Source organism: Dunckerocampus dactyliophorus, chromosome 6 (genome assembly GCF_027744805.1).
Source record: "Dunckerocampus dactyliophorus isolate RoL2022-P2 chromosome 6, RoL_Ddac_1.1, whole genome shotgun sequence".
In the NCBI taxonomy this organism is placed as follows: domain Eukaryota; kingdom Metazoa; phylum Chordata; class Actinopteri; order Syngnathiformes; family Syngnathidae; genus Dunckerocampus; species Dunckerocampus dactyliophorus.
In genome coordinates, this window is record NC_072824.1 from 28,315,796 (window position 1) to 28,343,605 (window position 27,810).

The 27,810-nt window shown below is 42.5% G+C and overlaps 1 protein-coding gene across 2 annotated transcripts; it reads right to left on the minus strand.

Moving 5' to 3' along the window:
• Positions 1 to 126: 126 nt before the first annotated feature.
• LOC129183080 (girdin-like) lies at positions 127 to 27,520 on the minus strand. 2 transcript variants are annotated; one of them, XM_054779920.1, is made up of 29 exons: positions 27,159 to 27,520; positions 26,989 to 27,080; positions 24,792 to 24,897; positions 23,933 to 24,002; positions 21,754 to 21,812; positions 20,364 to 20,447; positions 19,998 to 20,138; positions 19,724 to 19,905; positions 17,441 to 17,522; positions 16,229 to 16,387; positions 14,276 to 14,422; positions 14,011 to 14,155; positions 13,186 to 13,845; positions 12,901 to 13,106; positions 12,625 to 12,819; positions 10,734 to 10,861; positions 10,509 to 10,647; positions 10,258 to 10,428; positions 8,433 to 8,594; positions 8,086 to 8,363; positions 5,149 to 5,292; positions 4,853 to 5,039; positions 4,614 to 4,759; positions 4,106 to 4,198; positions 3,710 to 3,921; positions 3,424 to 3,504; positions 2,904 to 3,113; positions 2,710 to 2,775; positions 127 to 1,734 (listed from the first exon to the last, which is right to left on the minus strand). In XM_054779920.1, exons 1-29 carry the CDS (start codon positions 27,219 to 27,221, stop codon positions 794 to 796), a joined length of 5,349 nt encoding a protein of 1,782 aa, XP_054635895.1. In that variant the 5' UTR covers positions 27,222 to 27,520; the 3' UTR covers positions 127 to 793. The 2 variants fall into 2 exon arrangements, with proteins under 2 accessions (XP_054635895.1, XP_054635893.1); XM_054779918.1 differs by having other exon boundaries at positions 128 to 1,734; positions 2,916 to 3,113; positions 10,509 to 10,650.
• Between the last annotated feature and the right edge of the window lie 290 nt (positions 27,521 to 27,810).

Consider the following 27,810-nt stretch of genomic DNA (forward strand, 5'->3'; position numbering starts at 1 on the left):
TGTGTGTATATATATATACATATATATATATATATATATACATATATATATATATATATATATATATATATATATATATATATATATATATATATATATATATATATATATATGTATATATATATATATATATATGTATATATATATATAGTGGCGCATGTTGGACATAATTCACCCATCGGAACTTTATGTGAGTTGCAGTTTCATCTGGGCCCTTATGGTTGAGGGAACTTTGTTTTTCCTTTTGAGAGACATGTGCATTTTGCTCTCTCAGGTTGTAAGCTCGAGAGGAGCAGGGAAATAAATGTTCCCAGTTGCTGTTCCAATAACTCCGCCTGCGACTCCTTCTTCTTGGCACCACTATATATATATATATATATATATATATATATATATATATATATATATATATATATATATACTGACCATAGCAGAAGTGCACATACTTGAACAAACACATGGATTGCTGTAAAATCAGCTACTTTTTTCCTCTCTTTCAGCTTTTCCTCTCAATTTCCCTTATTTTTATCATGCAAACATTGGGAGGTATGCACCGAACATCCCCAATGGCTAGGTGTCCCTGGCTGGGAAAAGAATTCGTACTACATGAAAGGCAGCAGCAGCGTGTACCATTACACCACCACTATAATCCAACAGGCAGAAAGCCTAACTAATGATGTTTTTATTTAGTTGTACAGTTAGTAGTAGCCTTTGCTTGAATTGCAGAACACCATGATTTTATGTTATTTATCCTTGTCTTCCAGTCCACAGCCAACATGCTGGCACCAAATGGCTACGAGTAGACTCCTGGCTCGCTGGTGGCTTTACATGTGGACTCTGAGAGGAAAAGGTCTGGTGCGTTCGGACAAGTTGTCCCTACAGAATCACTGAAGATTGTGTTAGAAAAGACAGCGTTGAGTGTAAACTGAGAGTTTAAATCAGACTCCTGTACAGGGGATTTGTGAAGTGCTGGGTCTCTGGGAGGTTTGACTGGAGGAATGTGCTCAGGCCGACTGCTGTCACTGACTTCTGGTTGTTGACTGGTCTTGAATGTTGTTTCTTGTTTCTCCTGGTTATTGCACTTTTCTGACACTGGGGCAGGAAGTTTCTCAGTCTTGACAGGCACCCTGCAGTTGCCGTTGACGCTGGGGCGTCTGGATGGGCCATCAGCTGTGGAAATCACACTGCTGGCACGAGGGAGACCTTTAGGAGACCCGAATCCCTTGAGTCGCCCTTCTTTTCCCAAAGGATTGGAGAAGCAGTTGAGGCACCCGGACATTGAGGACGACTTACCCTGAACATAGAACACTGTAACTGGTGCACAAGCGTTGGTACATTCAGTATTACTGGAGCTAGATTTTAAATTTGTGCCGACCACGCCGCCTAAATCTGATGAGCGACGTGTCTCTTTTCCTTTTGATCCCCTTCTAATACTCTTTGTTCCGCGCGTGAGCCAGAAGTCTTGGGTTGAGGCAGTCTCTTTTTGCTTAAAATCAGAGTCATGGTTCTTTTCCATGGGCATGGTGGATGCTTTGTCCTTGTGTGCTGTGGAGGAGTCCTTCTGTACGTGCTGGGGCGCGGAGGTGTCACGGGGTGGTTGGTATGGCGAAGAAGAGCGGCGAGACAGCGGCTGCTGGACAGGGCTGCTGCCATTTGACCAGGGCTCATTATCCAGGCTCATGCTGAACTCACCACTGCTCTCGCTTTGAGCTCGATCCTGGACCACGTTAAGACCTGAGGGAGAAAAGAATGGACAATCCACTGAGCTCAATAGAGAGCTGTGTCAACGCTCAGTTTTGATTATCACTATGAACTGTGGTTGAAGTTCCCATTGGTGTAGATTTGTACTGCATCACATTGAGAGTGACACAGACGCTCCTTTTCAACTTAGGTTGAAAGCGCAGAGTCGTTACACGATCCGTGCCGGAAACATGAGCGGTTCGTCGCATGTGCAGAACGCATCTACATCCGGTCGTCCTATTTTTCCTTAAGGCCTTAAGGAACTCCGGACAGATCTCATCCAATCCGAGGCCCTGCCAACGAGGAGCTTTGAGACAAGCTCTGCGATGTCAGCCCCAGAGATTGGAGAGCCCACCGTAGAGCCCCCAGGCACTGCCATTGGAAGACGCGTCGGTGAGATTGAGGGAGTCTTTGAAGTATTTCATCCAAAAGCCCACAACATCTGGAGTCGAGGTCAGCAGCACGCCATCCCCACCACACGATGTTGACAGTGTACTGCTTCCCCAACCTGAGACTGAGGATGGTGGTCCACAATCTCTTTGAAGCCGTCCGCACACACAAACTAGTCCACGATGGTGAGGTAAAAGACAAAAGTACGTAAAACTGCTAAATTCTACTCTGGACACCAAAGGGTTATTACGGTAAGTTACCAACAGCTCTATCTGTGTTGTTCGAGCTGCTTCTTCTTCTTCTATACCTAATGTGTACTTCTGTACCTAATGTTTTGACCGGTGAATGTACTGCACAGGCCAGCGAGACAGAATGAATCAGATACAAGCAAATGCATCCAATCGTTAAAGACAGAAAGGGGGCAGTAGAGCCATGCTCTCCTTTTTTGCTGGTGTGGTCAGCTACAGATTAATATGAAACAAGGTCATGATAGCGATTTGATGGATTTATTCTAATTCCTGCGAGGGTAGTACATCTGTATTTGCGGAATCCTCTAAACGGCTATCCACAAAGCTTTACCGTGATGCTGCAGCACGTCGTTGTCCTCAAAACCAGATGGCACAGCACTATCATCTGAATCCTTATCTGTCGGGCAGAGTAAGTGAATAAAATATTATATTTATACAAGACACACAATTCCATTCACTCAAGAGTTGATTCCATATTAAATATATTTAAGATGATGTCAATGAATGGGTGAATGAATGACTCACAGATGTTTATACCTGTCAGTTCTGACACATGTGGGACATCAGTGTCAGTGGCTGTAGTGTGGCGTTGGATGGATGTATCAGTGGTGGGATGCAGGTGGAGGATGGACATGATGGATGTGCTAATGAATGAGGTCAATGCTTCTTTCCCGTCCTGCGCATCGGCCTCGTACCCGTCCAGCTCCTCAGACGGGTACACCATGCTGCTCAGGGCTGCATTGTTGGAGCAGAGGATGGGACATGGGGCAGCGGTGAGGATAAACAAGTGGACTGGTTATGGAAATTGAGGCATACTTTATTTGGAGGGAAATATTTCTGAATTTCTGTAACACTGTGACTGTTTTATGCACTGCATAGGTCCAAGTGAAATATTCTGAATTGCCACTTATGGACGCTCGTACTATTATGACTTACTAAGTTCTGGTAATGTGATGGGGCAGCATGAAGGCGCTAACAATGCGTTGTTATTGCAGGCAAAGCGTTAACAGTGACATGAAAGACTTAAGGCAAGATGGAGTCTTACACAAGGAACGTCGGATGAGGGACTTGACTTTGTCTTTGTTCTTCAGTCTGTTCCTCATATGGGGAAACAGTTTCAGAGTGGCTATTTAACAGAAAACCACACGGGAGGTAAACAGAGATGATTCATGGGAAGGGGAGGTGTGTACGAAAGGGAAAGGGGAAGAGGGAGTGAAGAGAAACAAGACAGAAGGAGAGACATATTGGTGCATGCATAAGGAAGAATGAGACTCTGGACATGACACACAAAGAGAAGTGAGATCGTATTCATTCGGAAAGCTCGTACTCACTGTTGTGCCGCTGAGGTGAGATGGTGTCACCTGCTGAAGTGGAAGTCCAGCCCCCAGAGCCGTCTGAACTGATGATGGAGCTGCCGTCGTGGCATGAGAGTTGTGCCTCGGTGGGCTCTGAGTATGCTGGTGTGAGAGCGTGATCCAGTCCCTTTTCACGACTGTTAGATTTGATCAACTTCTTTAACTTTAGAGTAATCCAGTTGCCTCGCCTGGAGAGAACATTTCAAGGCTGAAAGAAATTCTGTACACATACTGTCTTCCCAGGGACAAAAGAAACTCAAAGTTTAATAAGTTTAAACATTTCAGGTCCACCATATGACCACATTAACTACTAGGACATATTTAATGGTACCGCGGCTACAAGTGTTTAAGTCAAAATGTCAAGGTACTTACCTGCGAGGAGGTGAGGGCTCATAAAACCTATACTGGTCCATTATCTTCTCCTCCAGCTTCTCCTTCTGCCTCCTCAAGTCGTTAAGCTTGTCACTGAACAAACACGGTGAGAGAAAAAAGGGTGTTTGTTTCAGATTAGAATGTCAATGCTTAGCAGGTGTATAAGAAACTCTGTTTTTAAATTTGGGTAATAAAGTTTAGTGTCATGCATGTTGGAGGTTGCATGATTTCCCGTGCGTGAGTTTTCTTCTGGTATTCCGGCTCATACTCATTTGCGGAATTCACCCCTATGGACAATTTCGAGTCTCCAAGGAACCTAACGTGCATCTTTTTGGATTGTGGGAGGAAGTTGGAGGACCCGGAAGAAACCCACGCCCACACAGGGAGAACATGCAATTATAAGCAAGCTGAAAAAAAGGTATCCCAAATCTATCTATGACGGTCCATATTTATTCCCCCACAAATAAATGAATGCATGGGAATCAGGGAAACGCTTCTCTCCGCTTACATATACTGCCGTTCCTCGATGTGAAACAGATCCTTGCTCTCCATAGTCTGCTCTAACAAGGCACGGTTCTGCAGCATCAGTGTGTCGATCTGACTGAGAAGATGGTGATTTTCCTCCTCCAGGTTTCCCTTCAACTGGCTTAGCAACTAGGCATCACACAGGTAAGCATCAAGTGAGCGTTCAAAGCATTCAAGTGAAATTGATCAGTTAATGACTTCGAATCCTTGTTGTTTCTACACCTCGCACTGGTTGGTCAGCTTTGTGGAGGTGATGTCAAGCTGCTGATACTCCTTTTTGAGCTTGGCAAAATCAGCCTCCAGCCAGGTGTGCTCCAGCTTAGTCTCATTTAATTGGCTCTTAAGCTGCTTGTGATCTGCTGACAGCAGCTGATTGTCGTTCAGGAGCTGTCGATACGTTTGGTTTAGCCTGCAAAACACACACGACATGCACGTACATACACATCCGTCACTTAATGCCAGTCTTCTGGCCTATACTGTATGTGTGCATGTGTGTAAAGCTTTGCCACTGTGCTCACCAGTCTTTCTCGTCCCGCAGCCGGCAACATTCAGCAGCAGTGGTCCTGTGATGTTCCTTCTCCATACTTATCCTCATCTGCTCCTCCTTCAGTGATTTCTCCAGATCTTCGAGCTTGGTCCGCTGTTGTAACAGGCTGTTGTATCTACGGTACACATGCCCAATATACGCATGCATGAAGAACATCATAAAAGATGCAGATATCCATGAGCGTAAGATCGAAAAATCAATGTGGGAGAGGCTTTCTTTATCGCTACATCCAGCTCCAGAACCTGTAATTGCACAGGCACAACAAATTACAATGATACATTTCAATGAAATGTGTCACACTTTTTTTCATGGTTTGGCTGGACCTGCGACTTGTACTCCAGAGCAACTCACTGACAGCTGCGAGAGGGCGCGCTAGGCTTGCGCTCTAGGCCACTGAAAATTTACAATGTAATCATCAACTTATACAGACATCTGAGGCCCTGTCCACACCAATATAGATATTTCCCGACTACAACCAGTAAATATGAGCATATTAGTCCAGTACTGAGATCTCTGCACTGGCTTCCTGTTGCTCAGAGAATAGACTTTAAAACTGCTCTGCTTGTGTTCAAGTCTTTTCAAGGTCTTGATGGCCAAAGTACATCTCTGACATGTTAGAGCCACATGAACCATCTCGAGCTCTGAGAAGCTCAGGGAGTGGTCGCCTGCGGGTGCCCAGAGTCAGGACTAAACACGGTGAGTTTGTAACAATCACACTTCCTATTAGAAGTGTCAAAGCTATAATGCAAATAATTGAGGTCGCGGGAGGACCAGATATCAGCTGGAAGAAAAGAACAACAACAAAAGTACTCAATTGCCTCCAATAAGGCTGTTTAACTGCACCAACTTAATCCCGCATAAGACACTCTCTCCCCGCGAACTAAATATTTTGAACACTCCGCACTCCCTCAAACCCGTCAATAAAAGCAATCAACCAAAAAAGTCAATCCCGTATGACCCACAAAACTCCCACTCTATTCCCCCCCAAATCTCCCCAAAGTCACCAAAATAAGGCAAGGTATAGTTCAAGTAGCGAAAGCCGCAGTTCCACTCGCGAATGAACTTTTGGAAAATTCCAAAAAGAATGAAGAATTTTTTAAAGCTTTGGCTTCAGCATATTCGTGAGGATGGCAAAGACGCAACTTTTGGCTTGTTGCTGACCGATGATGTAACAATTATGAGCCGTTATGTCCACATTAGATAAGCATAATTTAATGTGTGCAATGGCACACATAGCATTGCCACTTCCAAACACGCAGAAATGACTTTTTTTTGTGTATAAGAGTAAACATACGCCTACTTTCGCTTTACATTGACTAACAAGGGTGCCATTGTGGGCTTCGAAGGGCGCTACTCCTGCTGTGTCGCTCGCTAAACGGCTTCGACACCCCCGCCAATGATGGGACCTCTAGCTGGAGGGACAAGTTTGACATGCATGTTTTATTTTGGAAGAATGGCGTGGGAACGTTAGCATGGCAACAAGCTTGTGATTGCGTTTGGCCGAGCTGCTTTGCCCGCACATTGAAAGCTTCCTTGCTAAATACGCCTGCCTTGTGCTGCGTGACTACTGTCGTGGAGGCAACTAAACAAGGACAATCTGCCTGACATACAATTATTTCAGCAATGATAGCGTCACAGCCGTTCGAGTTCGTTCTTGATTGATTAAATGACGTGATAATCAACATCTGTTACATTTTAATAAAGAACATGTTTCATACATTTTCAGTTTTCTATTCAACAAATTTTGCTGACAAATGTGAAATAACGTACTGAAAAGTAACGCTACTTGGCTAGCAGTCCACATGTAGCTTCTACCGTACGTTGCCATGTTTGTTATCATACCTCTACAAAATTGGTGTCATCGGCGCCTCTGATTGGTTCAAATTAAACAGTCTACAGCTGCAGCGACCCACTTACATTGGCATGCGCATGAAAGCCACAAAGGCCCACAAAAAGAAAATCATATCCTGCAGATTACGAGCGGCAAGTAGTGAAACATGCAGCCGAAAACAATAATCAAGGTGCAGAAAGAAAGTTTGGAGCGAACGAGCAACTTGTGAGGGGCTGTGGGAAAGCGGAGGATACTCTAACTGCAATGAAGGGAACAAAAAAAGGTAATCGCGGGCTAAAAGCTCGATGGCCACAGTTACAGAGGAACAAGTTGACAAATGGGTGCTTGAAGAACATGCTGCCTGGAGAGGCTTGACAAAAGTGCAGGTACGTCTCCACGCCCAGGTAGGTGTCAAGGCCATGAATATAGATGACTTTGGGGGTTGTTTAGGCTATAGTTACAGTATCTGAATAACTGTTAATATGTTACCTTAGCATACCACCTATTCACGTTACGTTAACAGACGCCTATTTAGCCTGTTGTTCTCCATTTCATTGTTATTACTATAACTCGCCTTTCAAAATTAAATGTCTGTTCTTGGTCTCTGATTTTGACTTTTCCCCCAAAAGTGCAACTCAGAGTCCAGTGTGACTTGTTTTATTTTTCTTCATCATTGTGCATTTTTGGCTGGTGCGACTTATACTCCCGAGTGACTTATAGTCCGGAAAATACGTTCATATTGCTGACAGATATGCAGACTAAACTGTCTAAACTGGTATAAGATAGTCCTCTTTACTTGGTTTAATTACTTGTGAGAAGAGTGTGGCCCTGGGCCCGTGCTTTGTTGTCAATTACAAACTGGATTTTATGGAATTGTAAATACACCTGCAACATTTTATCTATCCTCCATTTTCTATACTGCTTGTACTCATCAGGGTTGCGGGTGAGCTGGAGCCAATCCCTGCTGACTTTGGGCGAGAGGCGAGGTACACCCTGGACTGGTCGCCAGTCACTCACACTTGCATCCAAGGACAGTTTAGAGTCTGTAATTAGCCCAACACGCACGTCTTCCCTCACCTGTCCTGCAGTGTTCGATGCTCCAGCTCCAGTGTGCGATGAACTTTTTTCAGACAGCCATGTTTCCCCATGAGGACCTCATACTCCGTGGCTTGACGCTCATGAAGAGCCGCCAGACGCTCATGGTCACGTAATAGCTGTTCATGAGCGCCACGCAGCTCTTCGCGCTCCCGCATGGCGCCGTCTTTCTCGCTTTCTGTCCCCGCCTGTTGCTGCTGCAGCTGAGCATTTTGAGCCATCAGGGAGGCACTCTGCGAGTTCAGTGTGGACTTTTCCACCTGGAAAAAGCAAAAAGCTCCGTTTATTTCAGCATGGATGTTCAGAGACCAGGGTATCTTTTCTCCTACCTGCAGGTTTGCGTTGTGTGTCTGCAAAGTAGTGTTGTTCTCCTGCAGAGAGGCTGCTTGCCTCTGGAGGGCAAGGATCTGAGCCTGTTGAATGTCAGACTGACTCTCCAGCTGCTTCAGCTGGGCCTGCGTAGCCTGGCGCTCTGTCTCCAAAGTTGCATTCTGCATTCGAGAAGAAAGAGGTGACGACAGGAACTGGCCTTAGTCACGTGCGATCGACTGCATTCATTTTCTATACCTATTTCTATTTATGCTTTAATGTCATGGCAAGGGCTACCCCAGATCACTTAGGGCAGGAGTGCCCACACCTTTTCAAGTTCTACTTCAAGATCTACCTCCTACTATAAATACAGAAAATACGTATATATTTACTGTCTTGATAAAAATGGGTTTTTCAGCATGCAAGTTATAAGTTGACATGATCTATCTCTTACTATAAGACATATAATACGTATATATGCAAAATCTAAGGTAAACTACTATACTAAACACTAATGATTAGTATTTCACATTCACAGTTTCAAAGTTTACAGGTCATCAAAGTAGATCATTCACAATCAATATGGCAATAAAGATAATTCCACATAATTCCTCGATAGTTGTGTACATAACCTGAGTACCCGTGATATGTCCGTCAAAATAGCTACGTAGCGTTCGTGTGACACACACTTCAGTTAGCATTTCCTATCAAACATTACAGGTATACAAGAAATGAAAATGATTATGCAAAAGGCAATCCAGCCCAAGTCAAGGCAATATATTAAAAAGCTTTCAGCAACGGGCACATTTTCCAATTCATCATGAAATAATAGTTTAAGAAAGGGAAGAGTAGAAAAACACGCATTTCTGTAGTGGATTTCATGACGCCAAGCAAAGCCCTCAAACAATTCACTTTTATTCTACATAACTAGCCGCTACAAGTGAATGGATAACTTTTGTTAGAGATATCAGCATCTTACCACTGACTTAGTTTATCCATAATCGGAATAATAAAGATGAAAGTTGCATCTCCGTGTGTAGTTTGAAATGTCTTGAGCAACAGCGAATCAGGAGGGGAGCTTAATGTCAGCTGACTGATTTCATACGACATCTACAAAGTGACGTTTACGCCATCGACACGAATTACCTTCGCGATCGACGTAATGGGCAGCCCTGACTTAGCGTAAAAGGTGGATTACACGCACTGGACTGGTCTCCACTCGAGGACGCGGACATTACGAATGGGGAATTGCTATGAGAATCAGTACCAATGACACTCAGGATAAAATCATGCGCAAATTTTTTAAAATGTTTAAATTGTTATGGTCATGAAACTACACGACTGGTCAAAAGTGTTACAACACCCCCATTTTTGCAGCTATTTATTGAAATTCAAGTGGTTCAAGTCCAAAGAATAGCCTTAAATGGTACAAAGGTAAGTGGTGAAGCGCCAGAGCTTAAAAAAAGGTAAGATTAACCAAAAGTGAAAAATAATGTGTTTTACAGAATGATACTGTTTCAGGGACCACAAAATGGGTAAACAATTTAAAGCTGTTGTGCAGAAATGGAGGTTGATCAAGCCTTGGCAGTTGGTGCAACTCATTCCTACAGGAGTACTTACTACCTCCTCTGTCTGCATAGAGACACACTGTAGTACTATACCCTTGTGAACATCAGCTGAACAGCTTTGTACTGGAGAAAGTCATTTGTTGCTACAAAAATGCTACAAAAAAAAGGGACTTAACAATGGAAGCGAGACAGACCATCTTAACACTTTAAGTTGTAGCTTTTTCCTCCAGAGAAATTGGAGTGTTTGAAAACTTTTGACCGGTAGTGTATATCTTACGTTCCTCTCCACTTCAATCAGACGGTCTTTGAGCTTCAGCAGTTCTTTGGTTGCTTCATGGCTTTCACGCAGCCATTCACTCATTGCCTTGCCATTCTCCCGTGGTGAGGTGGAGGTGGAGCTTGATGCCTCCTCCTGCTTCTGTTGCAAGGCTTCACAGTGCAGTTTCACCTGTGCCGTGGAACAAAGTTCAAACACCTGGAAAAAAACATATCAACTTGTCCGCAAAGTTGCGTCATGATGTGACTTACAGTTTTGAGCTCATGGCGAAGCTGTTGGTTAAGTGTCGAAGATTCTTGCAGACGGGCCTCGAGGACAGCCATCTTCTCTTCTTTAATTTGAAAAGACCTTTTCATGGACAGCTGCAACTCTGACTCAAGCATCTTGAATCTACTGCAAAGACAATTACACATGTCACCCTTGGAAGCTGGCAGTTATTTGCTTCCTATATTGAAATACAAGCAGTACGAGTGCACCTGTCTGCTGAGTTGAGTTCCACTTGTTGTTTAGTCTCTTGGTTGAGAAGCTTCAACTCCTGCTCATGGGCAAGCTTCTCTAGTTCAGTATCTTTCTGCTGAGTCTTCAGTTTCTCACTAACAAGCTCCTAAAGCAAGCCAATCACAATAAATGCATGAACAACATTTAAGATGTGTAATTTTTTATCTTTAAGCAGCTGCGGTCACACTGAAAAAACTAAATGTCAACGAAGTAAAACAAGTCCCGTTTCTTATTTTTCTCTAAAAAGAAACAATATCTTGTCCAGCAATTTTCACATGACAAAAATAATCTTATATCAACAAAGTATAGCTAGCCAATTCTTATGAAGATATTTTTTGCCAGAAATTTGTTCTTTATTTTCCTAATAAAAAGCTAAAAACCTTATTTGGATTATGCTCCAACAACAGATGAATATATATTTGTCTTAAATTAAGAATAAAACTGGTTTTCTAAACTTTCTAAATGCAAGAATTGACTCACACACAGAAAATAAATCTACACCGCAAAAACGACATTCCAAGAAAGTAAACAGGTCCCATTTTAAGCAACCATTTCTTAAAGATTTGCTGACTTGGGACCAATGTAAAAGCTGCACAGCAAATTTCATAGAGCGTACCAAGATTTATGACATTAAATCTAGTCATAAAATCCGTGTAAATGTGTCATATTATCCAACTTGATTCAAGGGAATATGACTCTCTTTTTATCTAGTTTATAAATGTAAAAACTAATGAATTTACATGAAAATCATGCCAAACAAAAATTCTGATACTGTTTGAGTATTAATTTTTCTAAGACCTTATTTTCATTTCACCTAGTTGTTGGGTGTTTTTGCAAACGTTGATTTGTAATGTTAGTCACAATGACACTTCATGAGATTATTTGCTTGAAGAGAATGATATCTGAGTGATGGGCAGTTTACCTCACTAATGTCTACTTGTTGTACGCTGTGTTTGTTTTTTATACATTGAGGTCCATTTTGTGTTGAGCTGTTTAAAAAAAACAGAATGTTTAATAAACCAAAATGTGCATAAAGCAGACATATTATCCAATCTGATGTTGATAGGTGTATTAAAAACTTTCAAATGATCTTTCAAAAGGTACACTTATGATCTATAACAACTTCTAACCGTGATGAATTGCATTTAATTACGAGTTAACTATGGCTAACGTGATTAATCACGATTAAATATTTTAATCGATTGACATGCCCTTATGTATATATAATATACATAATTCATCCAACTATAATTTAATATACAGTCATGGAAAAGGAGCACCCTTGTTTTTTCAGTTTCTTGTTCATTTTAATGCCTGATACAACTCAAGGTACCAAAAACAAAAATAGCTCACAAGAGTTATATTTTTTGGCAGTACAATGCTATAAGTGATTTTGGTTATAATCAAGAAAACCATGGAAGTTGACCCTTATGAGCTACTGTATATTTGTTATCGTTATATTTGTCCAAACAAATGTACCTTGAGTTGTACCAGGCATTCCAATGGATCAATAAACTCAAGAAACAAGGCTGGTCTAATAACTTTTTCCATGATGGTGTATAAAATAATCATGAAGTACATGATCAGAAAGTTCACATTAGATTAGTTGGCACACTGTAAAAAGTGGAAATTTCAGCAAGATGAAATACTTGAAATCAAGGTCAGAGGTGCTTATTTTTGAGAAAATAAATTATAATAATTTTTCCTTACGAGGCACTTTAATCTTAGAGCATTTTGCTTAAGTATACTACAATCTGAGATATATTACTTAAAATAAGCAGACAAAAAACAAGTATATTTTTCTTGTTCTGCACTTTTGACCGAACTTCAATATTTTATCTTGCTGAGATTTCCACTTCTCCTTGTTACCTCTCTAAGAGTGGCCAGGGTCTTCTGGTCAATTGCAACTTGCTTGGTCAGTTCTCTGTTGTCTCTCTCCAGGCCTTTCACCCTTTCTGCTGTCTCCCTTAACTCTTCCACCTCCTTTATGAGGCAGCGCAGCTCCCTTTCCAGGCTCGCCATGCAGACATTGCTGCTGTCTAAATTGGCTTCTTGAATTTCACTCTGAGAGCAGCAGGTACAATTTGCTTCATATACGAATATTGAAAATACGGCACCTTGCGCCTAACGGAAGGTTTCACTTACCTGCTGGCGAAGACGTCGATTCTCCTTCTCCAGTTTCCTTTTTTCCTTCTCCAGAGTTGTGGTTTCTTTTTCCAAAGTCTGCTTCTCTGCTTCCATTTGATCCAGACGGCGTGCAGTAATCCTGAGTTCCTCTAAAGTGGCTTGAAGGCTTTGGTTGTCTGCCTCTAGCTCCTGAACCTCACACTCCAATCGCTGGACTTTTCGTTCTAAAGAGAATTAAAAGAGAGGCAGCATGTGGAAAATCAAGGGGATTCCTCACTTAAGCTGAACGTGTACAAAACCTACCAATGTTACCAAGAGAAGTTTGTAGTTGTTGATTAACGGAGTCCAGGGTCCTGCACTTGCCCTCCAGACGCTCTGTGTGCTTGTTGGCATAAGTGAAACGTGCTGGCAAGCCCGCGAAGATGCCGTCACTGCTGGAGCTTCTGCTTCTTGAGCCAGGGGAGGGATCGTGTGCTCCAACAAGGTGACTGTTTTCATACACTTCCAGGTCAGACATAACCGCTTGCAAATGCTCTCCACTCTTATCCTCCTCAAACTGTTCTTTCTCCTCAATATTAGGAGCTGCAATAGCTGACAGGAGGCCTGTGTGAGCGCCCTCAGGTTCTTGTGTGAAGACTTGCTGCTGTTTGGGATCCATCATGGATATCTGCTGTTTTACCAGAGTCAGACTCGATACATTTGTGGTGTTCTGTTCATGTGAGCAGGAAATGAGCAACATTGTGTTTTCTTCAGTTGATGAGGTCCGATTATCTGTGCTGCAGACGTCCTGGTGGACCAGGTTCCTGTCATTGTGGTGGAAGAGTTTCTTAGCCTGTGTGTTACAGCGAGCAGGGGCAGCTCTGAGCTCCTCCACAGTTTTCAGGAGACATTGGTTCTCCTTCTCCAGTTTTAGCAGCCGACTGCGGATCCGCTCACTCACTTCCTCGCTTAAAGTCTGCTGCCCTTTAGACGAACACATAGCGGTGTTTAGCACTGTATATCATGACTTTTATTTATCGAAATATTACCAGGCTGCAAATTTAATCCAATGAAAATAAAAAAACAAACACATTACATCTCCCTGAAAGGTGGTATCTCCCATCATTTCATGCAAATACCTGCTCTTACCATGAGAATTATCTGTGTTTTTGGAAAGCTGCTCGAGCTCCCATCCCAGATGTTGGGACTCATCCAGGCTCCTCCTCTGTGCTAAACAGAGTGTCAGGTTTTCGTCCTGCAGCTCCTCGATGCGTTTACGATCTGCCTCCCTCCCCTAACGTGGAGAAACGAGGCTGATTAGCCGGGTTCCAAACATTTGAACTATGTTGCAATTTGCAGAAGAGGATTATTTCAATGTACATCAGCTATGTCCTTTTTTGTGAAGATTACTAACTTGTTCCATGTCGTGGATTCGGGCTTTCAGGAGAAGACTATGTTTCTCCAGCTGGTGGATTTTATCCGAGCGTGCCCTCCATCCTGCCAGCTGATCCTCCAACACCTCCTTCGTCTCATGGAGCACTCTGTTGTCCTCCTTGAGCTCCTGAGGTACCCGCAGCCAAAACCAAAAAAAAAACTTTGTTGGAGTTACTTTTTAGTGCAATATTTGTTTTAGCTCTCATGTTGAATTAAAATATCTACAGTACGAGTACTGTTTATACTGTACATTACATATTATTTATCTCAAATTTCTTTCACACACGTTCAATTCTGTATACACTAGAAATACAATAGAAATCATCTCGCAGAAAAGGTGCGTCATTTTGGCAGAGGTCTGGACTGGTCACAGCAATAGTCCGTAGTGATGTGTCGGTCGCAAATGAATCGGTCGGCTCTTTGAAACGAACGGCAGGAGCCGATTTGCGTCGTTGAGAGCCGATTGGGAGCCGATTAGATTTTTCCTCGTCTTTTTTTCTGTTAAAGGCGAATGCCATTGGCCAAGATGTGCGGTGGCGTCTCTGTGTCCACACTGAGCAGGAGGAGGGGCGGGGTCAAACACACGTTGTGGTGCTCTTAGAGCTGATTGGTTTGTGAGAAAGTAGCATGAAGAGATTTGACCTATTTTGACTTAATTTGTCTACTTAGATGGGCCTTTGTTGTTGTATTTAATTTATATATAACATTGCAGTGGCTCAGGAGGTAGAGCAGGTTCCAGAAACCAGAAGGTTTCCAGTCACTGTCGTTGTGTCCTTGGGCAAGACACTTCACCCATATAGCCTCCAGTTCTGTGCACACGGGTGTATGAATGCGAGCGAATTAATGTTTGGTGGTGGTCGGAGAGGCCGTGGGCATGAATTGGCAGCCACGTCTCCATCAGACTACCCCAGGGCAGCTGTGACTACAGATGTAGATTACCATCACCAATGTGTGATTGAGGAGTGAATGAATGATGGGTTCACTTCTTTGTGAAGCGCTTTGGGTACCTTGAAAAGCGCCATAAAATCTAATACGTTATTATTGTTAATATTATTATTACATATTTTTGTAGCTGCTCATTGAGGTTTAAATAAATTCATTTAAATAATAAAACATTTGATATCATGTATTTTTTACATCAGTAATTAATTTGACATAATACACATAATATGATAATAAATACATTTAAGACAGCAACAAAAAATATGAGGAGCCACTTGGGCTTGGCTGTCTTTAATGAGCCAAGCAAAAAGAAATTTCCATGACTAAAAGTCAGGCACCTATAGGCACTGAAGTGCAAAAGGTGGTCATCATATGTAATGATTCAGTAGGTTACCTGCTCCTCACCTGCCAGGTGCAGACATTGTTATGCTTGTTAATGCTAATAGTACGTATTTGTGAAACAATATTGGAGTCTAAGGTGTAAATGCAAGTGGGTTTTAGAACACTCCAATGTCTCAGGAGGAAAAAGCTACATTTTGAAGTGTCAAGATCTGTCTTCCATTGTTAATTGCCTTTTTTCTTGCCATTTGTGTAGCAACAAATGAGGGATGCTCACGAGGGTATAGTACCACAGTGTGTTCCCAACACTCTTTATGTCCTACTACCTCCTTATGTCCTACTACCTACTTACCTTTATACCATTTCAAGCTATTCATTGAACTTGAACGACTTGTATTTCAATAAATAACTGCAAAAATTGGGGTGTTCTAAAACGTTTGACCGGTAGTGTGCATGTGGTGACCAGTCCAGGGTGTACCCCGCCTCTTGCCATAAGTCAGCCTGCTCACATGCAACCCTATTGAGTACTTGCGGTATACAAAATAGATGTATGGATGATTGACAACCAATATAGAGGCTTCTTGGAGGTTTACTGGTAGCAAAATCATGTTTTAGTTGTGTGTATTAAAGTGAGATGTTTAGTTGTATGAACCTCCACTTTGGCCTTGTAGAACTCTATCTTGTGCAGTTGCTCCCTGTAGCGTCCAACCTCGCTCTCCAACTTGTCTGCTTTCATTGCTTGCTCTCTCAGAGCATCCAGCTCGTCGCGGTAGGCGCGGGCCGCTCGGGCGTCCTTGAGCAGCTGCAGATTCTGCAGGAGAGACAGATACAATTCAGAAAATTCCACTTATGAAGCAGACATCAAACAGCAGACCAACCAAAATTTTTATAGACGGTCGATATCGGATACACCGATATTGCCCAGCAGATCTTCCCTCAGACTAATGTCGGGATACATTTTATGTAACGAAGGAACACATAATGCTTCTTTCACTGTGATGCCGCTGGATGCATTTTTTCACGGCAAAACCATTATCGGCAAAAAAATCTGACACCAGTATGAACCGATATCTTATTTTTTACGCCAAATTCAATTATTTTTCGAGTTATTAGCTTAGCCGTCTGACTGTCATGCACATACGGGTGAGTGTTAGCCACATGGCCGCATTAGCTGCCGTTTGACTCATGATCACACCGTAAGCCTCCGAAACTCACCATACTCAATCAATTGTTTGTTCCTCAAATGCCGTATTAAAGTTTTTTAATGTGCCACCCCCGCAGGATAGTGTTCGTGGCGTGTGTTAGCAGTCAGGTTCCACACGGCAGACATGATTGTTTTGTTTTGAAGGAAAGTGGGAGGACGACGCTGCCCAAGATGTTGGTTAGGACAAGACACTACACTGCTCGAAAGGGTCACTGCGGACTGCAATAGTGCTAGCCACAGGTGGCCTTGCCTGCGTTTCATCGGCATATGCCAGTCACACGATTTCTTAACGGAAATTGGCCAATACGATTGGTGGCCTATTTATCGGAGCACCCCGAGCATTGACATGTCTATGTTGTAACGAAATCATGGTTTTCTTTGTCTAAACTAAAGGAAAAACATTAACATTAACAATCAATAGTAGAATTATATCGCTAACTAGTGCTGCCAAACTAGGTTCCAAAGCTTGATTAAACTAAAACTTGATCTCCCGTTCAAACGCCAGTGTTAATCTGCACTAAATGAGAGATTTTAAATTGCAGTCGGTAAGCACAGTTCGGCATCTGAGTGCGGTGTGCATTAAGCTGTGTAATCTGCAGAGAGGGTCAGAAGGTCACGGCAGGAGACGCAATTCAATGTCTGTCTTGTTTGACTTCAAACCTCCTGCTGTATCCTCTTCAGCTCTGCCTCCACATTCTCTAGCTCGTGTCTGTTGTCCAACATCTGTTCACTCTTCTCTTCTCTGCAGGATGGACAAACAATAAGATGAGTGTGCACTTCTAACTTCTTTACTGCAGTAATGAGTAAAACACACAATTATGTTCTTATAAATAGGTTAATGTATGCCATACAAATGGGCAATTAGGGCAATCTTTGAAATGATCCTTTTTGTCTCTTTGCTATGCCTGTAACAAGATGCATGTTTAGATGCATGGACCGTCCAAGTCCAAAGCACACCTCCTTAAATAACAAGACTTCATGCCCAGAAAAATAAATGAAATGATCAAATCAATGGCAAAGATCTGTGTCTGACCCTACAAGCGATGATAATACAACGATGAGAGGGTGATTATGAGCAGCTAGTGCAGTTAGAGCAGATCTTGAGATCAAGGTTTGTGTGCATGTGCATGCACTCTAGTCATGGGACAAAACCAATGTGGGTCAGTGGTATAGTGCACCCATGGAACTTGCCAGGCAGGCATTAATGTGGGCCAAACTCCCTGGGGCATCTTTTATCCTGTAGTATCTCTCGTTCATTCTCTGCTGGAAGGTCTCCAGAGGAGGCTAAATACCAGCAACCCATGGCCACCACATTAACACATTGTATTTTATGTACAATATTTTTCCACAAAATCTAAATTAAAATGAAAACAATTTTTTTCATGCCTATAAACAATTAATACGGTTTTTGTATGCCGAGTTTTCGTCGCAAAGTACGAAGGTAGTGTCTGTTACAATAAAATTGTAACGTAAAGGTTCTTTATATAAGTTCAAGTGAGCAAGTATACACAGCTCTAACCTTCCACCCTTCAAAGTTAAGTTTGTGACAGACTAGAATGAAACAGCATCCGTGTGGGTCTTCCGTCCCTTCCCTCCACTCATCTCTGTGTTTGTTAGTCTTCAATGAGTCTAAAATGTTAAATGTTGGTTTAACATCTCTTCTCAATTCCAATGCCATACCTTCCAAAGAGGAAGCAGAGTCTGAGGACACGAACAAGGGCAGTTCCATCACCTTAGCTGAGGTATCTGGGGTAGTCAAAACGCCCCCCAGTAGCAAAGCTCCAGGGGTGGACGAGTTTCGCCCTGAATTGCTCAAGGTTCTGGATGTTGAGGGACTGTCTTGGCTGACATTGCGTGGAAGTCAAGAACAGTACCTCTGGATTGGCAGACTGGGGTGGTGGTCCCCTTTTTCAAGAAGGGTGACCGGAGGGTGTGTTCCAACTATAGGGGATCATACTCCTCAGCCTCCCTGGGAAAGTCTATTCCAGGGTGCTGGAGAGAAGGGTAAGACCGTTGACTACAGGAGGTTCAATGTGGTTTTCATCTAGGTCACGGAACACTGGACCACCTCTACACTCATGAAAGGGTATTGGAGGGTACATGGGAGTTTGCCCAACCGGTCTACATGTGCTTTGCGGACTTGGAAAAGGCATTGGACCGTTTCCCTCACGGTGTCCTGTGGAGGGTGCTCCGTGCGTATGGGAGTGGTGGTGCGCTACTGTGTGCTGTTCGGTCCTTGTACAACCGGAGCAGGAGCCTGGCTGGCATTGCCCGTTTCCGGGGAACGTTGGCCTCCGCTAAAGCTGTTCTTTTGCCACCCATTCTTGATCATTTTCATGGACAGAATGTCTAGGCGCAGCCAAGGAGTCGAGGGAGTCCAGTTTGGGGGTCTTAGGATCTCGTCTATCTGCAGACGATGTGGTCCTGTTGGCCTCATCGGGCTGTGACCTTCAGCGTTTACTGGGGCGGTTTGCAGCTGAGTGCGAAGCTTCTAATGACAAAAACTAAAAATGATATGCTTATAGTACATGACCTACTTACAAACAATGTATTTTGTAGAATAAAAAAAAGAAGCTTTGCCAGTTGTTACGTAATTAACAAGAACACGCTGAGCACCAATCAGTGGTGCTGACTGACTGACATGTATTTCATACAATGATGCAACAGTCGTCACTGAAAAGCCAGCTAATGACAGTTCGGTACTTACACAGAAAAGTCTTACTGCAGGAATATAATGGTTACTATTTCATGTGAGCATTTTATCATCAAGATATATTTTAGAACACAAACAAGTGATAATCTATCTGATTACAATCATTGTCCAAACATTGCCCGTGTCATAAATCCTGATTTATTAATCACCCCCAAGAACGCTGTGAGCCCCAAGTTAACTCTTAAGAGCATTCACGTCTTAGGTTCCATCTTTACGCTCCAGATACTCACAGCTCTTGTCTAAGTCGTCTGATCTTGGCCTTCGAGTCAGCAAGTTCCACCACTAAGTGTTGATGATTCCCAGTCTGCTGCTGCTGTTGCATGCTGGAAGGATACATGGCCGACTGCAGGTTGGCTGGGATCGAGAGCACACTAACCGCACCTTCCCTTTCCTGTGTTAGCTCAGCTATAGTCTTCAGAAACACAATTACAGTGACACATACAGTAACACAAGCAGGAAGGGAAAATGAAGACAAACAACAGAACAACTATTAATGCATCCTACTTCCAGGTGGGCATCTCTCTGGTTCAGCAGGCGTTGAAGATGCATGGCCATATTCTTTGCCAAGATCTCCAGCTCATGGGTGGGTATGCCACAAGACTCCAGCCAGTGTAGGTCTAGTAGATTGTCTTGACTGTGGGTTAGCTGCACGCATACATGAGATCCTCTTTCATTCGACTCATAACTTTTCATTACATAACCAGAACATGTGCAGTCGCCCCTCTTGATGTATTTGTTGTATTATGGTAGATGTACATCGCATGATTGTTTCCATTTCTGTAATTTATTACCTTTAAATGTCTCTTTTTTTACGTATTTGATAAAAAGCTGCCTTAGAGACTGACTTGTAGAAGCATGAAGCCGACATACCTCTTGAATATGCAACGCGATGGCTGCTTTTGTGTCAAAGTCGAGCATCTGGATTCTCTCAATGTACTCCTGTTTCTTTTCACACTGAAAATGAAACACGTAATTGCTCACAGAGACTGTTTATGATCATGAGCTAAGAGATTACTATAGCAATGAAACCTGGATAGAGTAGTCAGTGTGTAGCCGGTGAAGCAGTACCGTGTTCCCTCCTTTATCGCGCGGGATAGGTTCCCAAAATAGACCGCAATGAGTGAAATCCGCAGAAGTAGCCAACTATATTTTTTTACAATGCTCATATATGCTTATATATGTTTAACATTTTCTCACATTTCCGTCTTGTTTAAACACTCTCAACTTTCAAATTTAGTTTGAATTTTAATGATCAACCTAGTAGGTTGGACACAAGAAATTATTAAGTCACTCACGTATTTCACTTTTCACACAGATGAGTGAGAATAGAGACACTATTGTTGTTCTGTGCTGAAGCACAGAACAACACTCAACTTCCCACAATGCAATTCTTCTTAAAGGGCCAAGCGCGGCCTATTACAGTGTTCATACGCTGTAAAAAAAAAAAGAAGAAAAAAAAAACACCAAAATTGCACTAAAAAAATCTGCCAAACATTGAGTCCGCGAAAGGTGAACCTCGATGGAGCAAGGGAACACTGTATAGATTTAATATGCACTGAAAATGACTCAATACATAGTCATTCTGTATAAACAGATGGCAACTCAAGTGAGTACAAAGATAACTGTGTCCTGCCAGCAGTCAAACGCATAAAGGTGATCCCGTCATGGTCTGGGTCTACGTGAGTAGACCCAGACACTGCGAGTGCCATTCTGAAGCAGACCATGAGTCCCTACCTTGGAAAATGGGGTGCCATGGCAGTTTTCCCAATGTGATAACAAGCCCAAACTCCAAGATAACAAGCGCCTTACTACGGAAGGTGAAGGTGATGGAGTGGCCAAGTATGTATTCTCCAGATCTGAACCCAATTCAGAACCCGTGGAGCATCTTCAAGTACGAGGTGTCTGACACCGACCAGCTTAATGATGTCATCATGTACGAGTGGAAGAGGATTCCAGTAACTGTCCAGCGCTGTTGGATTAATGCCCAACATGAAAAAGGCAGTGCTAGATAATGATGGTGCTTCAAGAAAATATTGAAACTTCAGACACAATTTTCACAAGTCATACTCACTTGTGTTGCCAGCTATTTAAACAATATGAGGACAGTAAATCTACAATATACTTCCTTCCAAGCGGTACACTGACTACTTTCATTTCGGTAATAGTGTCCCCTGATACGATATGGGTAAATAAAATTGCTGAAATGTGAGTGTGTATACCATAAATGCAGAATGTTGGTTAGCAGACATTCGATGTTTACCTGGACTGCACATCCCAGCAGCAACAACAAAAGTTTCTTCATTTCCTCCAGAGTTAATTCTGTCAAGAGTTATAAGAGAGAAAATAGCTTTAAAATGTAACAAAAACACCACTAATTTGCCAGGAGTTGCCATAGAATGTGTGCAAAAGTTGTTTTTTTTTAATCACAATCAAGCAAAGTTAAGACTACTGCAATGGAGTGCAGACCTTTCATGCCTTTTACTGTTAAGCAGTTATATAACTAACCAGCACCTTTCAATATTTTTTTGTTTTTGTAGCATTAGAGTAACCATTAGAGTGCAAGCGAGAAAAAAAAAAGAATGAGCAAAAATCTCAGCCTATGACCTCTGCTACCTCAACCGTCGCGTTGCATAGCAAAAAAATTAGTAACGTTACCATAGGCAAAGGCTGAACTTAAAATACTTCAAAATCAATTAAATAGACCACAAAGTTCAATCAAAATGTTGATATTTATGTGTAGGACATAAACCGGATGGACAAAATGATCCCAACAAGTTATCGGCACTCAGTTGGAGGCGTTTGTAACAGTGACAGACAGGAGGACACTGGACAAATTGCTCTCCATCATGGACAACCCCACCCACCCACTCCATCGGAAAATAGTGGGGCAGCGGAGCTCATTCTCCAACAGACTCCTCCAATTTTGTTCCCACAGTAAACGCTACAGGACTTCATTTATTCCACACGCCATCCAGCGCTACAATATCTCACCCGTCTGGAAAACACCACATTATTGTGCTGTATTGTCTGCCCTCCTTGTATAAAGTGTACATTTACTTGTATTTACCATATTTCTACACACTATTTGTAAACATGCAATCTTGTCCATCTTATATTATTTTTATTTATCTTATATATATTTTTATTTTATTATATTTTATTCATATTGCATAACTTTTTATTTAAGAGTGTCTTTTTCTTCTGCAATTGAGCTACTGTAACCAAGCAATTTCCCTTGTGGATCAATAAAGTCTACAGTAAGTCTATATAGATTTTAATCTGTTTTTCGAGCTACCTCGGCCATCACGTGGTGGATGATATTCAATGACCAATTCAATTCAATGCATAAAATCCTAAAAAATGACATGATCAGCATATGCCGATAAATGCCTTTCAACGCCGATCACCCGTGGCTCGTACTATTGCAGCCTGCAGCCTGTAGCGATCACCGCATGCAGTGTAGTAGTGTCTTGGGCAGCGTCCTCCTCCCACTTTCCTTCAACAGGCGCGGCAAAACCAAAACAATCATGTCTGCCGTGTGGAACTTACTGCCGACACAGTCCAAGAAAACCATCTTGCGGGGGTAGCACGTTAAAAAGCTTTAGTTTAATACGGTATTTGAAGAACACTTGACGGAGTATGGTGAGTTTTCGAGGCTCACGATGTCATTATCACTCAAACGCCAGCCAATGTAGCCAAAACGGTGGACAACACTCGCCCGTATGTGCGTGACAGTCAGAACGCTAAGCAAATAAGACGAAAATTAATTGACTTCATCGGACAGGATGACCAGCCTTTGGAAGACAACGGGTTCACCGACGGCTCTCTCACTTGGAGCCCACCTACGTGCTACCTGGAAGTCCCGCTAGGACTCTACCAATGTACTCTCACATCCAAAGTCTCCTTAAAGAAGGCGTCACATTTTCTGGAAGTTTCACGACTGATATATGTTCTCTTGGAAAAGTAAGTCAAATATGTTTTTGTCTAAATTAAGGTGATTTAATGGTTCCTTTTTTCATATCATATAGCCAATCATAGCAGGGGTACAGCCAGGAATTCTGGGCCCCATGAAAAAAAATCACCCTAAAGATGGAGGTGCGGGGGGCTTATTATGAATTAATTACTAATTTTATTAGTAATTACGTGTTTTTGGGCCTCCTGGCATTCAGGGGACCTTGGAATTGTACTGACTTTTTCTCTTTATATAGCACCCCTGGCCGATAGTACTCATCAGAAATAAATCGGTATCGGTACTGGCCGATTTCACTCATGGATGATGGGTATGGAAATTGGCAGGATAAAACCCCGATTGGAGCATCCCTAATATCAACAGATTTTTGGATTGTGAACTAGGAATCCTAGCCTCCACTTTACCAGCAAACTAAGACAATATTAAGTACATCACTAAACTTGATGTCATAGAAAGGAAAGTTTATTACCACTTTGAGGAATCCTAGCAAGCAGCAGCACGTTTGGAACAGGAATCAGAATCAACTGTCTCAGGTTTTCCTGCAAAACATCGTGCAACAAAAAGGAAACAGCCTGCATGAGATGGACTAAAAATGTTTCAGCCAATGAAGAGGTAAAGCATCTGCTGATGTTACAGGGTAAAAATAGACATTTTCTGTTTGGATGAGAGGTGAAGGAATGGTCTTAAAAGGTTGATATTATTGATTATCAACAATAATTTATAACACAAATTATCAGTGACTGCATTTGTTTCCTATAAAGTTATTAGAAAGATTGGACTTTTCCTCCTTCAATTGTGAGTTTAAATTAAATCAGTAATCTGACATGCTAAAATGATGCCGCTGGAAAAATCCTTTTTGCTAGCTTGATTATTTAAAGAATTGACTTGCTCCATCCTCCTTGAAATGACTTTCTTGTAATCTGAATAAATCTCGGCACAAGACAGCTTATCTCAAACTGCGGTTAATTAATTTGACAGAGGAGGAACATCCAAGTCTCATCAGATCAGCAGTGGTGTGTGTTCCAGCATCTAACGCTTGAAATGTGCCCGTTTAAAACTCTGACTCCATCTTTACGGATGCACGCCAACTCCATCCGACGTTAGGATAGCTCATATTTAGGGCAGGCGTCTTAAGACGGCAGGGGCACGAGTGCTACCAACTGTTGGGTTTGCGCACGTGTGATCCAGTGCTTGCGTGCCCGCATGTGCAAAGTTGAGGTGAAATTGAAAAATCCAAAGCAAATGTTCCAATATCATAATCCGATGTTGAGGAAGGGCTTAGCAACATGCAGCTTGGATGGATGCAGAATATTCCAGCAGCAACTCACCAGATAATATGTCTTTATTTGCTGAACAAGGAAGGTTAAGTTCCGGACCCTCTGACTTGGATCCTTGCTGAATTTATTTGCAGTTTGATGTATAGCTGGAGGATTTCTGCAGGCAGTAAACCACATACAAACAATTTAGTTTATTGCCAAAACAAACAAATGGTTGTTTTGCAAAAGGCGGTAGTGAACATGATGATGATGATTGATTCATCTTTATTTAGGACATGCAATGTCATTCCTTTTATTAACTGTATTGGCAGGGTGGCTGGTGCCTATACCAGCAGGGCACACCTTTGGTTGCCAGTCAAATGCATTCTTTCTGAACCAAATGAGGTGGCTTTAGAAGAAGGAAGACCAGTGGCGGAGCCAGAAATTTGTATGGGCATATCAATTACTTGTGGTTTTCCGCCATTCGCTGCTGGCCACGGAACGTAATCCCCTGCGAAAAGCGGTGATCCGCTGTTGTCCACTTGCATTGCAAGTTGGGCAGTGACCAACCAGATCCAACAGATGGCACTGGAGTGGAGCAGTATGGCTTCGCATGTCATGATGTTAGGTCAGACAGAGGCTGCTTCAAATGGTTGGACTGGCAGGAAGAGGTTGAACAACAATGCTGTCATGCATGTGTTGCTACACAGTAATTTACTAATGTCTGACACTCAGCATTCAGTCAAATGCTGCTAGCTAGCCCGCCCATCACACTGTTCAGTCTTCCTCTCGTCACCCATTTTTTAATGTCCCACTTCTGTGTCTGAGCCTCCCTCCTCCCTCCCATCTGTGTCCCAGTGCCACGAAACACCAGCAACATGGATTTAATCCTGGAGGGTCTCCCAATCCAAGAGATTATCCCACCTCTTTCCCCTCCCCTCTCCTCACTCCTCAGCACTGTTTCTCATTTTGAGCTTTTTATTGTGACCATGGCTGATAAAACGAATGAATGAATGCTATGGATCCACTTTTGCCAGATAGCCTTAAGGATCTTGGGTTGTCAGTTTTACTCCTTTTCAGAATAAGAGTGTCCGGCATGTTACTGGATGCATTTCGAAAACCATAAACTGCCAGCAGACCATTTTTTGCTAATTCTCATAGAACATACGCTGCTCAAATCATAATCTCTTAAGTAGCGTCTTGGCCGTATTTATGTCTCCTCTGTTTTGCAGAGTTTCCATTTACAGTGGTTCCCATACATTTATTTACTCGTAGCAGCCCGCGACAAATAGCTTTTTTGTTTGCCTTCGCACATAAACACATTAGAATGGGAATGTCTGTGTCGTTACAATTCCGTACAGAAGATGGCATCATAACTGTACTTCTTAAATCATAAAGACACATTAATTAACAGCTGTTATGCACATTTTGGCCAATTAAAAGACTGAAAAGGCTACGGCAGCTATCTTCTTCACGCATTATAAAGCCTCTGTTCATCGATATACAGTGTGCCCTCGTTTATCACGGGGGTAGGTTCCCAGAATAGCCCGCAATAAGTGAAATCTGCGAAGTAGCCAACTGAATTATTTTATATAATACACAGTGTCTAATACACAGCCCTCACCATACACTTTTCTCAGGCAGGTATTAACATTTGATCACATTTATCTCTTTTTTAGTCACTCTCAAAACCTTCATGAGAATTTTAATGATCAACACAAGAAATTATTAAATCACTCACACGTATTTCACTCCCGTGACCTTTCCCTTTCGTCCTGGCGCCGTTCCGCTGTAATGTAGCGCTTTTGTATCCTTGTTAAAACATATTGTTGAAGTCCTCCTCCTTCGAACCGAAGATTAATTTACAAGCTAGTTAGCAAGCAAGCTAGCAATGACACGGGAGCCACGGCGGAGTGGCACAAAGGAGATTGATTAACAATGGTCGACAGCCAATCAGGACGCAGAAAACTATGGGCGGTGCAGACAGATGAGAGAGGGAAGAGAGAAACACCCAACTTCCCACAATGCAATTCTTCTTAAAGGGCCAGGCTCTGGCTGTAACAGCATTCTTTTAAAAAAAAGAAGCACTACAATAATTCCGCAAAAGGTGAACCGCGATAGAGCGAGGGAACACTGTATAGCCTGTATGATAGGAAAATACCTCACTAGAAATGGAAATGTTACATTTGATCTAACCTTTATGTTGCAATACCGCTTTTTACAAGCACTATACACACCATATTGACTAGAAACCCAAAGCAACACTTACATTTGACTCATAACATCATTCAATAAGACTCCATCCAACAAGTCCGAAAAGTCCAAGTGTCGGCCTTCATCGTGTGAAACAAAGGTCTTCACCTGCAGAGAAGCATGTGATCAATCAAGTCCAGCAAAGTTTCACATCACGGACCTGCACGGTGGACCACATGCACTTACCCAAGTGACAAGTGGGCTCAGCATGAACTGATCCAGGGAGGGCAGAAAAACACACTTTTCCATCTTCACGACAAAGTGTGAAAGAAGTATATCCACTTAGAAGTCAAACCTGTTTGTGTTTCTAACTACTGTATGTTACCCTGATGAGGCAGCCATGCTTGCAAACCTTGCAGCTGCTGTAAAAACCGGCCCCATCCATCTCCATTCAGCTTGTTCTTGGTGGCCAATTCAATTCCGAATGTCTACTGAGTCGTCATACATCAGGCGAATGAATCAGACACGCTGCCACGCCATCCACTCCACACGCATCCTCCACGCGAAACGGCTCTTTGAGTTGGCTTTTTGAAGTCAACGCTCCTGAATGACAGCCTACTTTTTTTGTGTTTCCGACCCCTTCGCTCGCTCACTTTTTTTTCTCTTCAGGCCACACGTGATTGGTCAATATGCGTGGCAACGTCTCTGCGTCTGAGCTGAGCGGAGGCGGGAGGGGTGGCAGTTAGAGTGCACGTGAACAGGAGATTTATTTAAATCCTCAATGAACAGCTACAAAAAATTATTATAATACCATATTATTTATGTATATATAACATTATAACATACAAAAACAAAGCCCCGTCTCAATAGACAAGGTCAAATTTCTGCATACAAACTT

Bases quoted from the DNA above. Each gene is read 5' to 3' on its own strand.
- LOC129183080 (XM_054779920.1), bottom strand. From the start codon at position 27,221: ATGGAAAAGTGTGTTTTTCTGCCCTCCCTGGATCAGTTCATGCTGAGC. The intron at 20,139-20,363 runs GTATGTCGGCTT...GTATGCGTGCAG, and splicing joins TCGCGTTGCATATTCAAGAG to CTAACCCACAGTCAAGACAA. The intron at 16,388-17,440 runs GTTTGAAGTCAA...TCTCTCCTGCAG, and splicing joins TGAAGAGGATACAGCAGGAG to AATCTGCAGCTGCTCAAGGA.